Source organism: Poecile atricapillus, chromosome 12 (assembly GCF_030490865.1).
Source record: "Poecile atricapillus isolate bPoeAtr1 chromosome 12, bPoeAtr1.hap1, whole genome shotgun sequence".
NCBI lineage: Eukaryota > Metazoa > Chordata > Aves > Passeriformes > Paridae > Poecile > Poecile atricapillus.
Genome location: NC_081260.1, coordinates 13132011 through 13151372, shown reverse-complemented (window position 1 = coordinate 13151372; position 19362 = coordinate 13132011). Strand labels below are relative to the sequence as shown.

General features: G+C 47.6%; 1 protein-coding gene across 2 annotated transcripts in view; it reads left to right on the top strand.

Annotated features, from left to right (window-relative positions):
• GPC3 (glypican 3) overlaps window positions 1-19362 on the top strand; it is a 141591-nt gene that overhangs the window by 91903 nt on the left and 30326 nt on the right. For both annotated transcript variants that reach the window (XM_058847850.1, XM_058847851.1), the window contains exon 6: window positions 6682-6802. In XM_058847850.1, coding sequence (XP_058703833.1) covers window positions 6682-6802 — 121 coding nt within the window. The remainder of the gene's footprint in view (window positions 1-6681; window positions 6803-19362) is intronic.

Sequence of the window (19362 nt, the reverse complement as noted above, 5' to 3'; positions counted from 1 at the left end):
TAATTAGCTCATTTAAAACCTTCATCTTTAGGCAAGTAGGTGTTGAGATATCACACTCACCTCAGTTTCTATTGAAGCTTAGTGTTGGAATCTCAAAGGTGATTCAAACTTTATATATAGTATCAGGGTTTTGCAGCATTTAATACTAAAAGCCTATTAAATCTAGATTCTCCGAATTTAATAATCTGCTTACATGAGTATATTCTTTTCAAGCTGTTCTGAATAGAATGACAGCAACATCTGCCCACTGCAAAACTTGTAAGCACATTAAGCCTTGCTGTTAGATGCTGCCACCTCCAAATTTCTTGAGACAAACGTACATTATTCTAAATCACCAGCATAATTCTTGTTTTCTATGTACCAATTCAAAATTAATATATTTTTAGCACCTTGCCAGATTCTCTTCTTCAACATACAAGTCTCATATTTCCCTGCTGTTGCCAATGTACTGTGGTTTGTTTTAATCATACAAATCATAAACAATGAAAGCACAATTGGAAGCAAGATAATGAGAGCAAGAAAAATGAGATTCTGTAATTGGAACAAAGGAAATTCCATGCCAGCAATAACCCTTTAGTTCATGAAGGGTTTGGTTATTTCTGGCAGTGCTGCAAAATATCTGATCCAATGGAATCCCCAAAGAGGGGGCTGTATAACTTTTCAAGCCCATAAAGCACAGCTTTGTAGCAAGTATAAGCTATAATGAAAGGATAGTAGGCAAATTCAGTTGGTTGCGTGGCCATGTTTGTTTCCAGAGTATTTCAGAAATGAAGATCATGAATCTTCCTCTGTCCTGCTGCTTGGTCTCAGGTTGAGCCAATTTTTCCATAATCTATTTGTCCTGAACTGAAATAAGGATACAGGGAGACTTCAGGCTGTCTATAAACTCACATTGTTTTGCTATGAATATTACAATGTTTTGCTGTTCCTTCTGAAGTCCCATTTCCCAGAGCCAGGTGATTTCCTGAGACCTCACATTTATGACCCAGCCATCATCTGCAGCACATGCACTGGCTGTAGAGCTTTGCGTGGGGCAATTGGGAAGTGGCACTTCTCTTGTCAGGGGACTCACACAGCAGGATCTGAGGGGGCTCTCAGAGGCTTCCAGGTGTTGATATTTGGAAATTCAGCAGAAAATGGTTCCTTTTTCATTAGGTGAGAACACTCCCCACTGAGAGTGTTGGATCCTCCTGGTTGCTTTTGAAGCAGCTTGTTTGGAGCTGCTGGTGGTGTAAATTGACTGCGGCATCACAAGCTCTGCAGTGACTGCAAGGACTCTCTGCAAGCAAGCAAACAAAGCCAGGAAGGCACCTGAGAGCCGTACACCCCTCCTGTCCCCTGCCTCTTCACTCCCATGAAACAGATGCCCTGATGGTCATGGGATGGTGGGGACATGAACCCCACATGGAAGGGAACAGCTGGGGTGGACCTGCACCCCAGACCCAGCCCATGTCTGGATGGGGGTGTGACTGACCAGATGGCTCTGGACAATCTGTCTTTAGAGAGGAAACTATCAGGGGAAGAATTGTCACCTTTTCTTGGAGGCTGGTGGGCACATCCAGGAGTTATACCTGACTGCAGGGCAGGATGTGTGGGTTAGGAACAGCTTTTCAAACCTTTTGGCCCCCACTGCTTTCACTGCTGATGTGACACTGTGGTTGTCTCACTAAACCAAAAATTAGCTGGGTCAGAGAGTAAAATATTGGCTTCACCACTGCACCCACCTTTACTGACCCATGAAAACCAGCTGGAGGCGAGAGCTGGGCTCATGTAAGGAGTGGGGCAGGGAGGCAGAACACTTCTTCCCTTTCTCCCCTTTTTCTTTTCTTTTGCTTCCTATGTGGTGAGGATTTGATGTCACCAGTCCACATGATCTCTAGTAAGTCACATCTTGAAATGCAGAGCAGCTTTGGGGGTCTGGGGAATGTTGCTCTCTCAAACTGTTTCATTGTGCAATGAAACCTCTGTGTTGTGCTGTGTCTGTGTTGTGTTTGTCCCCCAACCACTCTCTCTGACAAGTATCATTCAGTGAACACAGATAGTAGAGAGCGAGCCTGGGAGGGATACTGTGCTGTTTAAAATAGAGATACCTTTGAATAAATAATTTTCAACTGGAAGGCAGGCATAAATTAATTGTTATTTGAATGACATACTTACTTTGCTTTTTCTAAAAGGTGTAATTCTTTATGTTTGACTTTCAGGATTACTTTCTCTAAATCACAGATCAGACATTGCAGAAACTCATCTCAAAGCCTAGCAGGGCCGAGTGGGATGAGCACACATTTTACACTCATTGCCATGTGTTTAAATAACATTTGTCATCTTGTCTTCTTTGCTATGAAATGAAAGCTTGGAATGAGCTGCATTTGGATTGGAAAAGACCAAACATTCACAGGAGACATTTGTGGATGGTAGAGAGGAAAGGAGAGGAAAATCCCTCAATTTGACAGCATACTTGGGCATTTGTGTCTGGTGGATGAGGAGAAGCAGGAAGGGTCTGCAGTTGTACTATCCCCACTTCATATCATTGATGTTTTCATAAGGTGGTTGTCTTTAAAGTAATTTTTAATGAGGGCTTCTTATCAGCACATTTAACAATGTGACATTTGTGTTTGGCAAATACCAGGTCTCCAGCAAGAGCCCATACCCAGGGAGCCCAGGAAAGGAGATGCTGCTGGCTGACGTGGAGACATGTCAAAGAGAAAAGTATTTTGGGCTTTGCTTATGAAGTGTGAGCCAGACCATGCTCATGTTGCAACACTGATACCCCTTCAGGGACTCCCAGGGACCGGGGTGGGGGACTTTATCCACTGTGTGTATTTGCTGTTCCATGCTGGTATCAATCGCCATGGCAGAGGCATGTGATGGGTTTCATGAAGTGGCACAAGTGTCCTGCAGAAGGGGCTGTTTTATTGGCATAAGCTGAAAGCAGCTCAAGATGGCTCAGAGATTTCTCTTTTTCTGCACTGACTGGAGAACATGGGAGGAAGGTGATGATTTGGCTTTTTTTCCTGTCAGCCCACCAACCCTTCAGCTTCGTGGGGATGCAGAGGAGCCTGCATGGGCACTGTCCTGGGACCCCCAGCTTGCTGGGGGCTGCACAGGCGTCTCTCTGCCATATTAAGGCCTGGCTGCTTGGCCAGGGCTGCAGGGAGGGGTGCCAGCTGCCTTTCCCAGCTTCTCTGGCATTTCAGGAATGCAGGTCGCTTGCTGAAGCTACATTTCAAAGCCTTTAACCCTTTGGTTGGCTGCATCCCACATGCATTCAGGCAGAATGTGGCCACTCCAGGCTGGTGCTGGGGCAGAGAGTGGCACAGCTGAGGGGAGCTGGTGCCTGCCTTGTACCTGAGCACACCAGCAGGTCTCAGCTTGGAGGAAGTGTCCCCAAAAGCACCCAAGTCCCACGGGACCATGTCTCTGGCTGGTGGGATGTAGCAGGTCCCCATGCATCTCCTTTTTTCTGCATGCTCCAAGATGTACAGCTTGCAGGGCCCATTGCCTTGCTGCTTCAAATGACTTGTGTAATGGTGTAAATGGTTCGTTTTGGGTCGGGTACATACCCTTGTGTCTGGCCAGGTGGGAAGCACACTCCATTTCTCCACCATCACTCTTTTAGGGAGAAATCCCTCTGCTTTCAGGTTTGCTTCCTTCTCTAGTAGACTTTTTCCCCTGAGAAGGCTGATCTGAGTTCCTCACCACCCCAGCAGAACCTTCTGGAGAACAGTTTCAGTCTCTGGACATGGAGTTATAGTATAGTATTGCTGCAGTACTGTGTTCCTCCCTCCTTTATTATGTTATGTAGGCTACAGAAATCCTCTCTGGCAGCTGTTGCGTGGATTTCAGAAGGGATTTCACCCACTCAAACCCAAGCTATTGTGTTTCTTTGTGTAAAACTGTTTAGGAGAGAGACTGTATTAATTTAGGGATGCACCAAATGGGCTTGGTTCTGCTCTTGCTAAAACGTGTGTGAGTTTCCTGATTAAATCTCTGAAACCGCAGGAGACCTTTCAGCAATGTACTTCTGAGTTCCACCAGTGTTTTAAATTAAATTTACAGTGACACCAAAGATAGGAATTTCTCTGTCATCTGAAAACCCGTGCGTGCTGCGGATGTTTAGGTGCAGCCTCCAGATGCGTTTGTCAGGTCGGCAGGGTGGCATGAAGTGGCAGTGTGACAAACAAGCAGCAGATGAATGGCTCACCGCTCCCGGTGCTCTATCCCCCTGCAAGGAGTCCAGCACAGGTTTCAGCAGAGCCGGGCAGGTCTGTGCTTGCTCCAGCATCCTCTTCCCACCAGATGGTGCTGGGAGCATGCAGGGCTGTGCCAGGAGCTGCTGCAGGCTGGCCCCAGGCTGGCCCCTTCTCCCTCTGCTGCCAACCTCCACCGACCCTCCAGCTGCACGTCTGGGGGCTTTTCTGGACTCGGAGCGATTGTGTCAGGTACAGCCACGTTTTGTGCTTCCCAGGATAAGGCAGCTGTTAAAATAGAGGTGTTTTGCAAAGTGCTGAGTCCTGACGGGGGGACTCAGGGGTGTTGGGGTGCAGAGCTGGTGCTGAGGTGCAGGGCTGTGCAGGCAGTGCCCCTGAATTTCACCCCCACATTCAGGAGCTGCTGGTGAGGCTTGGGAGAGCCAAGCTGATGAATGTGCTTTGCAGTGATGCCTGTACCTGGACAAGCTGCTTATGCCTGGAAAAGGAATATACACAGGTGTGTGTTCCTGTGCTGCAGGCACTAACATCCCCCCTTCTCCTGTCCTTTTTTCCTGTGTCATCTCTTCAGTGCAGCACCTTACAGGGCTGACAGGCATTAATGGAGGTGCAGATGGGGCATGCCTAGTGTTGGGGAGCCAGCTGGAGGTGCAGAGAGCTCCTGCACATGGAACTCCTGCTCTGAGATAGCCTTGGAGGGGAAATCTGCCTCAGTTCTGTACTTAAATGATGTGAGTATTTCAGGCTGGGGCAGACTGCTGCTGCACCAGTATAGATCTGGGGTTGCTTTTGCATCCCCACATGTCTGAGTAGATCTCATCCTCTAGTTTAGAGTTTAAGCCAAGCCCCTGAGCATCCCCAAGCCCCTCAGTGTGCCCTGATAGCTCTTGTGGCCAAATGTCCACGTGACTCTTGCTTTCTACCCTAGCAAAACATCCTCCCTGAGTTGGCCCCACCATCCCTCCTGACTCCCCTTCTTTAAATGCCTGCTAAAGTCCCACTTTCTCCCCAAAACCCATGTGAAATGGGCTGTGATTGCCTGAGCTTGCCTGGCAGCATGAGGATGGAAGCTGGGCAGGGGAGCAGGGAGCTGACAGACAGGGAGGCAGCCACTAGGGCTGGTGCTGAGAGCTGGGTAAAAACATGATGTGTAGGAGATGAATGCAGAAAGGAAAATTCATGGTGTTTACCCATGGCACTGGAAAAACAGATGTACAGTAAAGCAGCCTGATTCTGGTGTTATCTCAGTGATCTCACTTTCGGAGGCTGTGAGGGGTTTGGTAGTGCCTGTCCTGGCTGCCAGTCCTTGGAGATGAGGACTTGTTTTGTGCTTGTAGAGCACCACAGCCCATCACTGGGGCTGTGATGAATGGCAGCAGCCCAGAGCTCGAGAAGGTGCCGGTGTGCTCCGTGCCTCTGCTGTGGCTGCCAGCAGGCAGTGGTGGCAACTGATTGCTCTGGCCCGAGCCGGGATTTGGTGCTTGTCTTATGCTGGAGCATCATCAGCTATTACCCAGGTCCTGAGTGTAGGGATGTGTTCCTCCAAAAGCAAGAGTGTGCTAGTTCTGTCCCTCTTCCCCTCCCTTTAATCACTCTGGTAAACTTTGTCATTCCATGAACCTTGCAGCAAGTGAATGTGTATTTCTTTCCTAAGTGCCGCTGAAAAATCTGAGTGCAGCTCGGCCTCCTTCCTCTGCAGAGCTGCCCTGGCAGTTCAGTCTAGTCTGTGGGGGCTTTGCTGGCTCCCATGGTACCGTGGTAAATCGAGATACCCTGTGGTGCAGAGCCCAGCACTGTACCAAAGTCAAGGTACATTCTGTCTGAGCAGTTACTTTGATCCCTAAGGCTGGATCTCATCAAAGACTGAAATCAGGATTGTTTGACAACACCTATTTTCCATTAGCAATGTTGACAGCATTAATTATATTCTGATGCTTTAATTTCTTTATTATTGAAATCACACATCAGTGATAGTCATTATTTTGCAAGGGGGTTGATGTTATGCTAATCAGCTTGCAGTTAACTGGGTCATCCCACTCATTTTTTTGGCTGTGGGCACAACACTACTGCTCTTGTACTGGAGTCTCTGTGGTCTGCCAAGATTTATTTTAAACAAACATGAGCAAGCCAGAATTTCTGAGCCAGCTTTTTTAGGACTCTTGGGTGCAAGTTATGTGAAAATATTTATCTCTGTTGTATACTGTTTAACATCTTCCTTGGTTACTAATGGACTGGAAAGGACTTCATTGTCCTCAAGTGATACAACTACATCATCTGGCTGCTTTGCAAAGTCAGAGCAAAAATGTTTATGGGAATCTTCTGTCCTTTCTTTGTCATTATTAACTGTCTTGTGCTCTCTGTTTTGGAAAGGGCTGGTGCCTGTATTGGGATTTCTTATGTTTGTACTGAACTTTAAAGATCTCCTCTCTATTAGCCCCTCACATTGTGGTCTTCTCTGTTCTCTTTCCTACAGGTACAGTCCCCAGGTCACAAGGAACGGAGCAAAAGCTCAGGCTGGCAACCATGAAGTGAAGATGAAAGGTCCAGAGCCAGTGATCAGCCAGATCATTGACAAGCTGAAACACATCAACCAGGTTTGTTGCAGACGTGCCAGCAGGGATGTCTCCGGAGTGGGCGGTTTCCAAATCAGTTTGGCCTCCCCTGCACTCTCTCTGGGCTCAGACAGACATCCCAGGTGCCTCCATCTGCAGCAGCTCTGGGAGCCCTCAGGTGCCACCCTGGCCCTGCACAGCAGCAGGCCCACAGAGCACATGTGGCCAGTCCTGTTGGATGTCTGCTGGTGTGGTTCTGCATGGTGCAGCCTCCCAGGACTCAGCCTGTGCCTGGCTCTGTCTGGATGCATGGCTGCAATATAAGAAGGCTTCTGCTGGGCATCCACGCCCTTAGCAGTGGAGATCCAGGAAAGATGGAGCTGATGGGCTGTCCTTGAGCATGATGTGCTGGCAGGGGGTCATGTAGCATGTACCTGATGTCCCCCCTGGTTGGAGGAGTTCCTTTTGGCATTGCTCATGGCTGGCAATAAGGGTCACTTTTTTCTTTGCTATATCTCCCTGGGCATTCTCTCCCAGTCAGTAGTGGGGCATGTTACTGTGGAATGAGGAATGGCAGAGCTGGATGAGATCCTTTCTGCTGGGGAGGAAGCTTCCTTCCCACTGCCTCAGACCTGGCATCCTTCCTGAGACAAGCGGTATCTTGTCTCGACCCATTATGCCACGCCAGGTTAGGCCTGTGAAGGAGCCCTGCTGCTGCCAGAGAATTGGGTGGCAGCTCTGCACAGCCTTCAGCTTGTGGCTGAACCTTCCCCAGCACTGCCTTAGGCCGGTGGGGCTGGGGTCTGGCTCTAGACTCTGCTCTACCCTCTGTGCCACTGAGCGTGGATGTCACAGTAACTCAGAGAGGAGATGTTTTTCATAGGCAGGTAAAGGAAAGGCATAGATTTTCATAGGCAGGTAAAGGTGGAAAGGCATAGATTTTCATAGGCAGGTAAAGGAAAGGCATAGATTTTCATAGGCAGGTAAAGGTGGAAAGGCATAGATTTTCATAGGCAGGTAAAGGTGGAAAGGCATAGATTTTCATAGGCAGGTAGCCTGGACTTGCTGCTTTGCCAGGACACAGCACTGGGACCTCACAGGGTGAGTCCTCAGGTTGTAACGCTGCTAGCACAGCTGAGCTGCCCCATCTCTCCTGAGAGCTCTTCCCAGCAGGGACCTTGCCCACAGTGGGTTCCTGGGGTTAAGCCCAGCTTTGCTTCCCAGCCTGGTGGGCTGTGAGGGCGGCTCTGTTTGGAGTTGCTGGCTTAGCAACTTTTCTGCTAACCTCTGCTTTCCTGCTCCAGGACTGCCAGGGACTGTTTTCACAGCCATTCCCGGTTTAACCCCGTGCCCTCCGACACAGGCATGCCTCATTAGGTGCTGTCTGGGAGCAGGATGCAGTGAGGGATTCGGGGTCCCCATGAGCACCCCACAATGCAGGAGCTGCCATGGGCAGTGGCCCTAGAGCCTGCTCTGCCTTCCCACACGCTCCCTGTGCCGAGCAGTGCCATCTGCCAACAGCCCATAACTATTAGAAGGGGAAAAGCGGGGGGAATAACATAATCAGCTCCCTATTAAATGGGGTAGAGGGCAGGCTTCAACCTGCAGGTGATAATGATATTTTGCCATTCACAGTGAGAAAGTTGCACTGAACAAAACATGGTTATTATGTACTTGAAACTGCTGACATAAAGTGGTTGTGAAATGCTGGCTGCCAGACTGGGTCAAGTTAGGTCTTTGCTGAACAGCTCGGGCTTCTGAGGAGTGGAGGTTTGTGGAGTGGGAGACCCTGGGTAAACACTGCTGTGCTCAGCTCAGCTGTTTGCAGCAGCAGAGTGTCTCTGTCAGCTGCTGCTCAGAGAAAAATTGTGGTGAGGGGGTGAATACAGTCAGTTTAGTCACGATCTCTTACAGTGCTTCCCCCCACTGGCTTGCAGTGTCAGGTTGGAATGTGTTTTGGGGGGCAAGTAAGCTGTTTTGGTTTGAACAGCACAAATGTAAGAGCCTGAGAAATGTTAAACCCTCTTGTAAAGCTGTGTTTGAGAAAGAGGAGGAACTGAGAATAAAATCAGGAGAAAATGGGAAGTCATTTGTGCTAATTAGTTTTGAAGCTTGCCCAGTGAAGCTGCGGCTGCCCCAGTGCTGGAAGTGCTCATGGGCAGGCTGGATGGGGCTTGGAGGAAACTGGTCTAAGGAAGGTGCTCCTGCCCATAGCAGGGGATTGGAACTACATGATCTGTAAGATCCCTTCCCACAAAAACCAATCTGTAACTCTATTATATGATTCTATTCATATTATATCATGTGGAGGGTCTGTAGTCTATGGTCAGCAGCTTTTACACCAGGAAAGAAACAGTGGGGGTTACTTAAATTTGGGATTTGGGGTGTCAGAGCTTACCATCACACTTATTTTCTTGGCTGAAGGAAGTTTTGAGCTCTCTTTCACATCTGGAATGCATCTTGATTGCCAAAGAGCATTAAATGTGGAAGGAACAGCAGCTCTGGATGAATTACAGTTGTGTCTTTCAGGTGTTGGCTTCAGATTTGGGAAGCAGTGGGAGCTCCCGAGCTGGAGAGGGTTGAAAATCTCCTTATCCATCAAGCTCAAGCCAACAGTGGCTTTTAAGGATTCTCAGACATCCAGGATCTTTTGGAGAAAAGACCAGCTTTGTGGTGCTCAGAGCTGTAAACTGGATTCCCGTATGACTAGCTGTAAATTGTGAATCTTGTACTGTGTTGTGGCTTCCTCACAGTGTGTTGTGTTAGAGGTACAGCCTGGATTTTGTGGGTGTGGGCAGACTCAGGAACTGTTTGGTACAGTTTCCATAGAGGTCCACAGCTTTTATTTTTACTTGGTGATTTTTGCTAAATATCTGTAATTTGCTGATGACTCCGCCTTTATTCCAGGATGCTCATGCTGCTGGAAATGTCTGTTCTTTCGGTGTTGTGTGTACAAATTGTGCTTGCTCTTCAGTTTGTGTCTTCTCAAACCTAATTTGGGTAAATGTACACACATTCACATTCACATGAGAAATTCTCATCAAACGTTTGCAGTTTGAAATGAGAATGGGTTTTGTGCATTAGAATTAAACCCATGGGGATTGAAAGAAGTAGAGAAAACCTAACCTAGAGAAAAGGGGAAGGGAAAGTGCCCCAGTCTGTATCTTTTTACTTTGAGCACCTATCAAACTAAAATAAATAAATGAATAAAGCACAGTGCCTGAGTTGTGTGCTGTCTCGAGTCAGCCCTTTCTGGATGAGTCCCCCTCAGTGCTGCCTATTAATCATATCAGACCATTTTTGTTTCACCCAAACGTGTGATTGTGCCTGATGCTATTTTTTGTGCATTGGTGGGTGAGATGCTTTATTATTGCCATATTGGAATTTTTCTCCCTCCAGTTCTGTTAGATGTCTACCAAGTTTTGATTTGAGTTATTTTTGTTGTGTGCCCAGAGGCATGAACAGCCCATCCATAAATATTAGCATTGTTATCTCAGCTGGGAGGCTAAGGGTCACCTTCAGGAAAATGAGTTGGAATTGGTTCCTAACTTTTATTTCCCAGAGTGGATGGGGTCTGTTTCTAGCTAGAAGGGTTTTCGCTCATCCCTTGAGCGAAACTGTATTGAAACTGAAAGGTTACTCAGTGTCAGCACAGGGTCTTGCTCAGATTTTTGTGACTTGGTAACATCCCCAGGCAGAAAGCTGCGTGCAGGGTGAGCCTTTTCCTCCGGTCACTCCATTTTCCTCCGGCCACAGGCACGTCTGGATGGCTGACAGATGGGGACGAGCTTCAGGTTTTAGCAGCTCTGCAGGGAGGTGGGAGGTGTCACATGTCCCACATCCTGGGGGTCCTGCCACGCTGGTGACCTCCCGTTGGTCCTCCATGGAAGGCCCTGCAGGGAGGACCTGAGTGATGCTGCTGTAAGGATGCAGCAGGGATCTGTGGTACCAAATTGGCTGATGTGACACTCTTGGTCCTCCCTCCTGTCCCTGTCTGTCCTGAAGTGACTTTTACATTCTTTGCAGTGCCTATGGGGCTCTGACACCGTTGCAGCAGATGCTTTACTTCATCCTTAATGCCATTACCTCTTTAAGCTTGTGCCCCCTTGCAGTCTCTTTTTATGCTTAGGTAAATCCTGGTGTTTATCACAGTACTGTCTCGAGGAGGAAGAGCACAATTTTTTAAGGAAAGGAGGGGAAAAAGCATACCAAAAATTAATAGTAAAATCCATAAAAGGAAACTTAGCTGGGGAAGATGTGTCTTTACAAAATTGAATGGCCTGGAAACATATTGTACATTTCCAGACACTCGAGTTAAGGGCTCATTTAGAATATTTCAGATATACTGGAGTTTGACAGTTCTTTGGTTTCCACATCAAACAATCTGTAATTTATTGCCCCATATAGGGACTGTGTTTTTATCATATTGCATATTTTCTAGCCAGAAATCTAACTACCATATAAGCTCTTGAAAAAATAAACCCTTTTGGGGATGAGAATGCAGGCAATGTGCTTTCACAGACCCTGAGAAACTCCCTTTGATTTATTTCCTTGGAAATAAGGGGAAGACACAATTTCTTGGAGTATTACAGCTGTTCCTCCGAGCAGGGTCTCGCTGCCTTTCTTCATGTGCTCGGTGTAAAGACCCAGTCCTGCAGTGAGCCCCATGTGAAAGAGCCTCACGTTGCTCTTAGAGAGGCTTGTAGGAGGATGAGAACAAAAATTTGAAGTTTTATGAGGCAGTAAAACACACAGCTAAACTTGGAAGGGGGGAAAAAAAAAAGGCAGGAGGCCCAGAGGTGTGAATGACCGAAGACAAAATAGACCTGAAATTCTCAAAAAAAGCACGTCCTGGATTTCCAGAGCCGTGTTTGAAGCTGGTTTGATCAACCAATATGTCCCATATTTGTTTGTAGGTTTAATGGGCTGTTTCCCGGCGGCCTGGCTGCTGGGAGAGGGCATGGTGGAGGTCACCCAGAAGTTAATTTGGAAAGAGGCCAAAAGGCCACAACTTGATTGAATCAAATGTAAACAGAATAGGCCTGGGAACGGTGTGATGCTCTTGTGCCCGAGTCCCCTGCAACCCCTCTGCTCAGAGTGGTGGGGCACTGGGACCAGTGGGGAGGGTCTGACCCCACCACAGGGAGAGGAGCTCGTGGTGCCAAAGGGACCCAGACCCTGCTCTGGGCACACAGGGAAATACAAACTTTATTATGGGAGAGCCTGGGGAGCTGCGACTTTTCAGGAAAATATCTCCCCTTGAGAAAAGTCCATTACTTTGATGGATTTGGTGAAAGCTTCCCTGTGCCTGCTAGGCTCTCTGAGGTTTATTATTCCCACTGTATTTTAATTCCCTGATCAGATGAAGCTGTATAATAATTAGAAAAATGTGCAAACTGCCAGATTGTTAAATAATGCAAGGCACAGCACTAATCACTTGAAAATACAATATTTAAATTGCACCAAAGCAAGTCACTTTTGAATCATTTTCCACCTTTAATAAGTTAGCACTACAATGTCTGAAGTGCTGTGTGTATGCAATATAATGTATCAAGCCTTCAAAAGAAATGTTAATAAATACAATAATTACTTGGACACGCCCTTTGTTCATCATTATTAAACAGTTTGTAACAATTAAAATATTAAAACCACATGTTGTTGAAAAGCAACCAGACATTGCAATTATTTTTTACTAAGGCTATTAAATAAAATGACAGAAGATTTTTATTTTAATGATAAATGCATTTTAGAATGGATCAGTTAATTCTTCTTCAGTACACAAAATAATCTATAGCTCCACCGAGTCTAGGCCTGGTATTTAAGTACTAATTCCATTGTCCTTTTAGCTGTGCCTTGGCTCCCATTAGCGCTGGGTAAAAGCTCTCCCACTCTCTATGCAAGTGGTACTGACAGGATTTTGCCAGGGCAGTTAAATCAGGGGAAGTGTGACCCTCGGTAATGAGAATGTAATTAAATCTGAAGGTATCTGACTGTCAGCTGACTTTTCAAACCCAAACCCCTCCTTTCCCTCTTCAGGAAGAGCCAGCAGCAAACATCACCTGCCAGGACCCTGTGGAAACCTCCAGGTTCACCAGGATTGTTGAGGGAATGCTGCATCCACAGGTCACCCACACGGAGTTTTTTTAAGTGGTCAGAGATTGGTTGTACCTGGTGTGTTTGTGTGCCTGTTTTCCATCAGAGGTGGATTCTGGAGTGGTTTTATGTATGTGAAGGGTTTCAACTTTGTGGCTTCGGTTCTGGAGGGGAGACAGGTGCTTCAGGTGTGTCCTGCAGGGACCATCCTCCAAACAGTCCTGTGGAAACCAGGTGTGGAAAAAGCCAGACCAATACCTTGAAAGGAGATTCATTTGCTTTTGTGTTCAGAGCATGCAGCTGATGCACAGTGGTGCCTTAAAACAAACACCAGATATCCTGTACCAGAGCTGAAGTTTATCCTGTTGTGGAGGAAACAAACCTGAAGGAATCCTTGTGCAGCAAAACCCGGTGTAAGTGGAGCTATTGATAGCAGATTAACAGTTAATTACAGTTATTCCGGGCCTGGTTAATTGTATCAAGTGTCGCCTTGTGCTGTGACTCAGGCTGTAATTTAATCAGTAGATGTCTGAGGCAGGTGTCTTCCTTGATGGGCTTGGTAACGAAGGACACAGCTCTCTGGTGTTAGTGGGATTTTAGGTAGTTTTCTCATGTTTTTCTCCAAAATTCGACTTAACATCAAGGTTTTTAAAATGTGGTCCTGACTGGGGACTGGGATTCAAAGAGCTAATCTTCATTGTTCGGAAGGTAACCTTTGGTCTTCCTGGCTGCAGAAGAAATCCAGTTGCTTTTGTTCCAAAGAAAAAGCCTTGATAACAATAATATTACTTTTGATTCCAGTTTGAGGTGGTGTAGGACTGCTTAGTGATGATGTTCTCAGGGGCAGGAGGAAAAGGCAGCACTGTCAGGCCCGCTGTGGGCAGAGAGGGCCAGCTCTGACAGGAATTTCCTTCTCCAGCCCTGGGCTGGGCTGTGGGAATGTGGTGCCCAGCTGTGGTATGGTGTACAGGCAGTGTGGCACAAATGGCTGTGAGGCTCCCACTCCACCCTGAGCTGCTTCATGTGCTGGGCAGGTTGCAGCTGGGAATTTCCTCAGTGCAATTCTGCCACTTCACCCCACACTCTGTGTCTACAGGGGACACAAGGCACACTTGTGGCAGGTATTTCCCCTGCTCCCAGTCAGTGAGACCCTTTTGATCTGACTGTACTGGGTACAGGTGTAAATACCCCTTGGTTAATGCTGCTGCTCATTAAATTTCTTGGCTTGGTTTTGCCCTGTAACTGGCTGCAGAGGCTGGGCTGTATTTTGGTGTTCATGTAATGAGAGGTGGCCCTTGCAGCACATCAAACTGTGAGCAGAGAGAGAAGTTTGGGTTGCAGCAAGATTAGCTGCCTGTGGCCTCGCTTGGCTGTACTGCCAAGAGTGATATTTCAGAGAAGGAAATGGGCTTGGCTGAGGACATGTGTAAGAGGATGCTGCTGATGCAGCAGGGTCAGCAAGGAAGTGGGAGGCAGCTGGCAGCAGGTGGGTGTTCGAGCCATCAACAAATACCGTGATGGGCAGGAAGCTACCTTTTATTTTTGGCAGGACCCCTTGAATGCCTCCTGCCTATGGGTGGGGAAGGAGTTTACTGACCTTCTCCTGCAGCACATAATCTAAAAACTGAGGGTCAGACTCATATAGGTGCATTTCAGGGCTTCCTCTGTGAGTGTTGTGTCTCACTGAGGGAGGGTATAAAGTCACCAGCTTTGAACTTAATTTAAATGGTGAGTTGCTTCAGCTGTTCAGTTGGTGTCTGTACCTCTGTGTGTGGGAGAGCCCCACCAGGCAGGGCTCCTCCAGCCTGCAGCTCCAGAGGCCTGAGCCTTGCTGTTGGGTACATTCAGCATCAGTGATGAGTTGCACCCCACTGTGTCAGCAGTGCCCATGCTGGAGCCTGGATGGTTGGTTCCTTATCCTGTTGGTAGACCCATCCTAGGTGCCAATATTGACATTGGAAAAGTTGTGTCCCTGGAGGTTTTTTTTGGTTTTTGCAAGCAGTGTCCGTGCTCTGAGCACAGAGGAGAGCTGAGACCTTGCCCAGGAGCCAGTCCAGCCATCAGCCATTAATTAGAGACCAGCTGCTTGATCCTGCCCAGCTAACAGGTTTGGGGGCATTTGCCATGGAGTCCTCCTCCCCCTGCCTGATTTAAGTCTCTGCTGAAATCAACAGCTTGATGATTAACCCCATGCTGGGGTTGTCTTGTCTGATGGGAGATAACTGGCTTATAAGGCAGCTGTTCAGTTCCCTGTGAAATTCTGTGGTCCAGGGGACATCTGCCAGAACTGTTTGTAGCTGCTTTTTGGGCTTCCAGAGCCTTGAAGGGAAGTGAATGCAAAAGTGAAGCTTGGAATGAGCAGCCCCCAGGAGGGCAGGAAGCAGCCAGGGTGACTCAAGCTGGGGTTGTGGCAGAAACCTCTGTGCAACACAGCACTGTGCACAAAAATACATAATTTGAGGAGTGCCTCTCCACCAGGAGCTTTTAGGGGAAAAGGAAAGCAGCTGGGACAGGGGTTTGTGTTGCAGAAGGAGAAGAGGAAGAAAAGAAATCCTTCCGGCCCAGGTCTCAGCTTGCTGTTTCCTACCTGGTGCCAAGGACGAGATGTTTGTCTCGCAGGCAGCCCTGCAGACGTCGCTGACAGCCGGAGAGCCTCGTGTGCCAGAGCCTGAGCCAAGAGGAAATCTCCCAGCTGCTCCAATGGGCTGGGCTGGGCAGGGCAGGAGGAGGCTGTGGGAACCCCTGGATGCTGCACCCCCTGCCTGAGTCACCTCTACAGAATCTGATCCCCTCTACAGAACCACGGGGCTGTTACAGGAAATGGCTCGAGGTGGTGTGAGACCTGCATGTCCTTCTAGGTGCTCTTGCATCCAGGCACCTTCCATCCCTGCTGAGATGTCTGAAGGATGCCATGGCAATGAGGTGCTTGATGGCTCCACCTCTGCCCATTTTGTCTCGTTTCTTGTGCTCCTACTTTGCGTGTTGTCTCATGTTTCATCTTCTGGTGACGTGCTCTCTGGGCCTTCCTGAGTGGTGTTTGGATAGAAGAGCAGAGTTCTGCTCCAACAAAACTAAACAAAATCTGGAAAATATGCATCATAGCAGTGATGGGTCCTGGCCCATGTAGGCTCCCACACCCCTCCTTCACTCAGCTGCCAATGCCCTGAGGGGTGGCTGCTTGAGAGGTGGAGAAATTGGTCCAGGTTCTCATTTCTAGTGATGCAGAGCAAGTGGAAAGGAGAGGGGAAGGCAGCTGGGGAACTGGTAGGAGAGTGAGAAACTTTGTGGGGAAAAGGAGCAGGGATATGATGCTAGAGGAAGAAGAGTGTGGAAAGGGGACAAGACAGCCCTTGCAGGTAGCAAGAAAGGGAGCATCTTTGCAAAAGACTTTGGCTGGGCTGATCAGGCACATTAACTACTCCACTTGACAGGTGTGGGTAGCTAATGTGCCTGATCAGCCCAGGCAAAGTGAAGAAGAGCTGGAAGGGGGTGTTTGCAGTAAACAGCTGCATTCCTATGTTGCTTCTAGGGAAGTGGTAGCTCATGGAAGTCTTTCTGATCCTGAGAGGAATTGGTCCAGGCAGACTCCAGCAGAGTGCTGAAGGCATCACCTACTGCCTGGTCCAACCACATGTTTAATGATTGGTCTAATTACTGGGTTTTTTGAATTTAAGGGATGTCTGTGTTTGATGGGAGCAGATGTAGGAAGGGAAGCTGAAGGGCCAGCGATAGTTAAGGCTTGGAAAGGCAAAATAGGAGAAGGGGCTGTAATATCCTGAAGGGAGAAGCAGCATTTCTCCAGCACTGGCATTGATGTAGGGCTCAGGGGATGAGCCAGAAGCAGACAGGGACTGCCCAGGGCCCCATCAGGCTGGTCTGGACCCCTCAGCCCTGCTTGGCACCCACACTGTCCTGTTCCTTCCTACTGCTGCACAAAAACAAGCCATAAATAGCTGGGATGGAAGGGGAAGGAACTGGATATAAGGTGAATGAGTTGATCGTAAAGCCTGAGTAATCTGCTTTTCACGTGTGCCTGGTGATGAACTGAGCATTGTTCAGGCCAGGGAAGTGACACCTCTCCTGCCTGGGGGACAGCAGACAGGAGCTGGTCCCTGTGACTGCCATGGTGCAAGCCAGGGCTTAACCTCCACTGGAGCATCCAGTCCCAGGCATCAGCCTGCCCTCACCAAACCAGAGCAATCCATAATGCCTTGGTAGCTCCTTCTGCTTCCAAAAGAGATTTACTGTCCAGTGCAGACTGGTGTTAATTACTGCCAGCACTTAGGAGTCTTTATCCGTCTTCCTTTACCCATAGGGATGTTGTCAGTTTGGATAGCTAATCTGGAATTAAGCTGATGATCCATAAAGCAGGGCCACCCTTTGGTCAATAATTCACTGCTGTCACCAGCTTCTTTGTGCTATCAGGAGAGTGACCAGGAAATCTGATTTACAGGCAGCCAAGAGCATCTCCTCTGGAGTCTGTGAAGACAGTGAAGTGGGTCCTGCTGTGCTGGTAAACCCTGAGTGATGCATGGCAGGGATTTTTCCTGTTCCAGGTATTTTCAGTGCTAGAATTAAAGACTGCAACATTTTTATGGCTAAGGAGCCACAATACAAGCTCAGAACTCTGGTTTACAACTTTAGTAACCCATCACCACGGACTGGTGTGGAGCCACAAAGCAGGAGTGACCCAAGATCAGTGTGTGAGGAGGGAATTCCAGGGCCATGCCTTGCCCATGCTGCTCAGAGCAGGCAGGAGGTGCTGTCTGGGGTTTGGTCTGCTGAGTTCAGCTCCAGTAGCACAAACCCTGTAATGTCTCAAAGGAGACAGCACAGGGAAATGCAGGATTGCCCTTTAGAGCAGCTGAGAAAATGGCCATCTCCAACTCATCATTTTCCCAAGCACTGAAAATTACTTTTCCATCTCCAAAGTCTGCTTTCACTTTATTTACTTTTGATTAGTGATCATTCTTTTTTCTGCTGAGCTTGAAGTAGGAGTTCAATGAGGAACAGGTTTCTTCTCTGCCATGTCCGTGCTGCCAAGGTGCAGCCAACTGGAAGGATCATAAGGAAACCACAATTCAGATGTTCTCCTCCCAAAATGGGTTCTTCTGTCCATGGGCCAACACTGTGATCAGAGGAGCTGGTGTGCACACGCTCGTGTGTGTTCACTCTTGCTAGACAGAAGTACAGATCCTGGTATTTACAGATAGTTTTAAATATCCTTGTTTTCAAATAGAGTTTGGTGCTTGGTACCAGGGATCACTGAGTTTTTCTGTACTGTGTGTTGCATTTTGCTGCTGCCCAGGAGGGGGAAGGGTCTCTGGAGCTTGGAAAGAAGCAATAAAAAGAATGATGCTGTTGATGTTGCATTGAGTTTGTGTTGGTGCACACTCCTGTGCCACCAAGGCGCCTCTCCACAGAGTGGATAAACCTAAGGGAGCTGTGAAATAGAAGTGGGGTGTGGAGGGCACCAGCATTCTCATGAGGGTTGGTTAAATAATAAAGTATTTGCTAATAAAAGATAATTTTTTCCATGCTGTTTCCAGAGCTAATAAGCAGAGGAAGTGGAGAGAATCGATTCTGCTGTTGCATGCTTGTGTATGATCAGGCCACCAAATTCAAAACACATGAGTTTTGAAAAAGTCCACAACTTCAGCCTTATAAAATGGGTTCCTTTCCCTGATTCTTGCCTGTGATCAGATAATGACCTTCGTAAGCAAAACAACCCCAGCTGTATTTCATAATGGGAATATACTTCTGTACATTGTAATGAGCTGTTAACAGGGAACAGTATCGTGTGAAAATCTGCACATTTCCCATGATGCTGCCCTGATTCAAAAGCCACACATAAATTATTTGGTATTGCAGATTTCAAGGTCAGGATTGGCCACATAAGATCTAGTTTTTTTGCCCCCCAAACCCCAATGTTTTTAGCAGGCTGGAATTTAAAATAGAAAAAGCTGATCTGTTGGGAATCTCAGGAGTTGTGTGAGAAGTATCTCAGCACCTGTGCCAGGTACTTGTAAGTGTGTGCCTGGAGTGGGTGACTGGAGTGATGAAAAGGAAAATAACACCTTTGCTCTTCCAAAACTCTTCCTTACCAGGCTCCTGAAGGAAGGCATCCTGAGCTTTGCAAGCAGCTGTGAGCTGGTGAAATTCCTTGAGTTTTGGGAGGGTTCTGGCAGAGCCAGGAGCTGGTTTTCACTGCTAGGATGAGTTCCCAGGGTTCCCTTCCTGGTCCCAAGCAGCGCATGGACACATGGCTGGGGCTCCAGAGTCATTTGTGCACTGAGGCACTTTTTCTTGATGTGAATACTTGATTATTAAGCATATATTACAATTCTGAATATTATTTTAGCTGTAAGTTTAGTCTCCATCCTCTCCAGCATTTTAGGTTTGATCGTATTCCAGAGGCTTACTAAAAACATGCGAAGAATTTCAGCGAAACTCTCTGGAACACTTTTTGTTAAATTCTTTCAGTCATGCAAGCTAAATTAAATGACAGC